Genomic DNA, 3,305 nt, shown 5'->3' with positions numbered 1-3,305 from the left:
CACTTAATATAAACTGAAGAGAATATATATTTGTTAGATGACAAAGAGAGAATTCATAAATTTTTAATATTTTTTTTATAAAATAACTGCATGAATCACGATCAAGTTTACTAGTCGAAAAACGATACTCCCTTCATCCCATTTTATGTGGCACTTTTCGAATTTCGAGATTCAAACAAGTCTATCTTTGACCTAAATTTTTCGTAGATCCTTTAAACACACTGAATTATCAATTATTGTGACTTATAGTACTTTTTACGTAGTTTACAAATATATAAATTTCATTTCAAAAAATTGAAGATTTCATGCGCAAATTCCCGATCAAACTTAAATTGTTTGACTCTCAAAAAACGAAAAGTACCACATAAATTGGGACAAAGGAAATAAGTTAGTAATAGCAATAACTGATTTTGAACACCCTTAAACACAATATTGATTTTCTTTTTTTAATAAAGAATTAATTGAATAGAGAGTTGAAGACTTAGTATATAATCAACTATTATATTTAATTTATATACTCTGCAATTTTTCATTAAAGAGAATTCAACTATCATCATACATTATACATTATTATATCTATATATAATTGTTTCACAATTTAATCAAAAATTTCAAATTCAACTCTTAAATATAAGAAAAATCTTATTAAGGAACGTTTCTCCACGGGGATCTTATTGCAATTCCAAGATCTCAATGAGTGCACAAAATTTTTTTTTGCTTGATCAAAGAAATGAATAAAATAACATATCTTGCTTGATCTGTTCTTGCTCTAACTTTCATAACCCAAAGAAAATATTTAGAGTTATTATTGTATTCTGTTTGTTAATCAGACAAATATAGTTCTTTATTTTCTTTGGATCCTGATGTTGATAGTTTATTTCTTTGGATGATTGTTACGTATTGTTTTGTAATGTATTGTATTATTTTATATTGTACTGTATTGTTCTAATGAATACAATGTTTGGATATATAGACCGTATCGTTCTCGTTGCATAATGACACACATCTATAATTTGAATGATAGATCTACAAAAAAAGTAGGGTACGAGCAAGAGCTACCATGAAAAAGTAGGATAAAAGATGAATTATGATTATTAAATAATAAATAAAGACAAAAAAAAAAATATTAATGTAACAACGTGATCACACCAAATCGGTCGTTACATTTACCTAACGATGAATTTAAACGATACGATACAACAAAATTTAAATAACAATCAAAACAAATATTATATTTAAACTAACAACAATACAATACAACGGATAACAACCATCCAAACAAAGTGTAACATATCATACTTAGTTCAAAAATATTTTATTTTATTTATTTATTTAATAAAAAATAATTTTTATGGTTTTTTAATCTAAATTACCTTTTATAACAGAAATAACAGTTGATAACTTATTTAATTAAACAAATGACTTTATCTTATTAGTCCAAATAAATTTTGGAGAAACTATCTAATAAAACAAATGTTTCTACCATATTTACTAATTTTTCCTATAGTTTGAAATAACTACATTTTATTTTTCTAATTAATAATTTCATACCAGATTTTAAGTTAGATATATCTAGATACATGTTTTTTGCTATCAGATTCAAGGAAATAGAGAGAGAGTCGAGCGAGAATAGAAGGGAGGTGGACGAGATTTGTCTGTGTATCCTAGACACATGCGAATCACACTAGATATATGATTCTAGTGTGATTCACATGTATATGAAATACTATGTCCCCTTTGCATGATGTTTCATAATGTTTTTACAAATAAACCACACCAAGTCTCTACTATGTCCCCTTTGCATGTACAAGGTTTTGATCTTCTTGAAGGTGACATTCGAACGGTTGGATCCAAAATTTGTTGGACCTATACCCTTGGTAAGCTAAACATTTAAAAATGTCCTAATAAGCCCCACCCCACCCCACCCTTGCCCTCTCCTCCCCTACTCATTCCATCCTCATAATTTTGTTTTAGATATATACAAATGTTTTAAAAATAATATTATTTTACTTTCATATCGAACACAAAATATAGATAAGAAATTACTATCAAAACGGAGTAGCGGGTTAAGTCTATAAAAGTGCATGTAATGCGTTTACAAAGATTTATCATCCACATCCTACTTGAAAATTTTGGTTCTTTTTACGAATTTGATGTCGATAAATCTGCAAATCTATAAATTCATTTCGGCCAATTGAACCTTCTCGAACACTCTTCGCTCCTAACTTATTCATGCTTTTAGTATTGACTAAAATGCCATCCGGCTCCTCATCTAAATTCAACTGGTAGGGGAATGCGTTTAACCTGCCTTTTTACTAGAATTTTTAACGATTATGATTGAGATAAAGCTCTTTAGATGGTTTTTTAATATGTCAACTCTATGTTGTTTCTCATTTCCAACTCTTTTTTTTGTAAGCAGATGGGGAAAAGAAGATCTCTGAAGAAATATTTGAAGCTGTTGATCATGAAAATAAGGTGCTCATACTCAAAGAATTTGAAGGAGATATAACAGATAAATATGATAGTTTTAAAGCAACTCTTCATATCGAAACAAAGGACGAAATCGATTTGGTAAGCTGGACATTGGAGTATGAAAGGCCAAATGAGTATGTCCCTGAATTTATAAGTTTGCTGGACTTGGTTGTTGGTATGACAAAAGGTATTGATGATCACCATGCCAATTGATGAATTGATAAGATCTATGTTGCTCGGACTCTTCAAAAATGTCATTAGGTGCATATCGAATCCTTTAAAAATAGTACACTTTTGAAGGATCTGATACAAATGTGGCAACATTTTGAATAGTCCGAGCAACTTAAGATGGGATCATATATAAGCATGTGAGCTTTACATAAATAAACTTTGCTTTGTTTGTTGTTTGAAAGTATGGTGAAAAAACAATCCTTGTTGGTTGTGTACTTTTTTTTATGTTTGTTGTGTCTTTCTCATGTAAGTGATATGTTGTCATGTTGTCAACTATATTGCTCTTTGCCTCCTAATTTATATATATAGTGCTAATTATTTAAAAGGATCAAGTATATACATGAATTTTTTTTAAAAGCTCATTTGATTTTGAGCTTTTATACATGGAAAATCATTTTTTAATAGTGGAAATCCAAATTACAAAACTTCGGCTAACTTAATAAACGGAATAAATCACCTGACACTTAGATTTTATTTGAAAAAAATGCACAAAAAAGAAAAGAAAATTTTTGGATTTTTAGTATATTCAATTTATGAATCTGAGGCAAGACTCTCTTATTACTCTCTCCGTTCATTTTTATTTATCACTATTTGACTTGACA

The 3,305-nt window shown here is 28.7% G+C and overlaps 1 protein-coding gene across 1 annotated transcript; it reads left to right on the top strand.

Annotated features, from left to right (window-relative positions):
- The first annotated feature begins 1,744 nt into the window (after window positions 1-1,744).
- LOC125869945 (kirola-like) lies at window positions 1,745-2,961 on the top strand. The gene is made up of 2 exons (XM_049550336.1): window positions 1,745-1,877; window positions 2,420-2,961. The coding sequence occupies exons 1-2, from the start codon at window positions 1,745-1,747 to the stop codon at window positions 2,683-2,685; spliced, it is 399 nt and encodes a 132-aa protein (XP_049406293.1). The 3' UTR covers window positions 2,686-2,961.
- Window positions 2,962-3,305: the final 344 nt, after the last annotated feature.

Source organism: Solanum stenotomum, chromosome 7, assembly GCF_019186545.1.
Source record: "Solanum stenotomum isolate F172 chromosome 7, ASM1918654v1, whole genome shotgun sequence".
Lineage (NCBI taxonomy): Eukaryota > Viridiplantae > Streptophyta > Magnoliopsida > Solanales > Solanaceae > Solanum > Solanum stenotomum.
The sequence above is the reverse complement of the archived record's forward strand: the minus strand, read 5'-3'. Positions and strand labels throughout refer to the sequence as shown.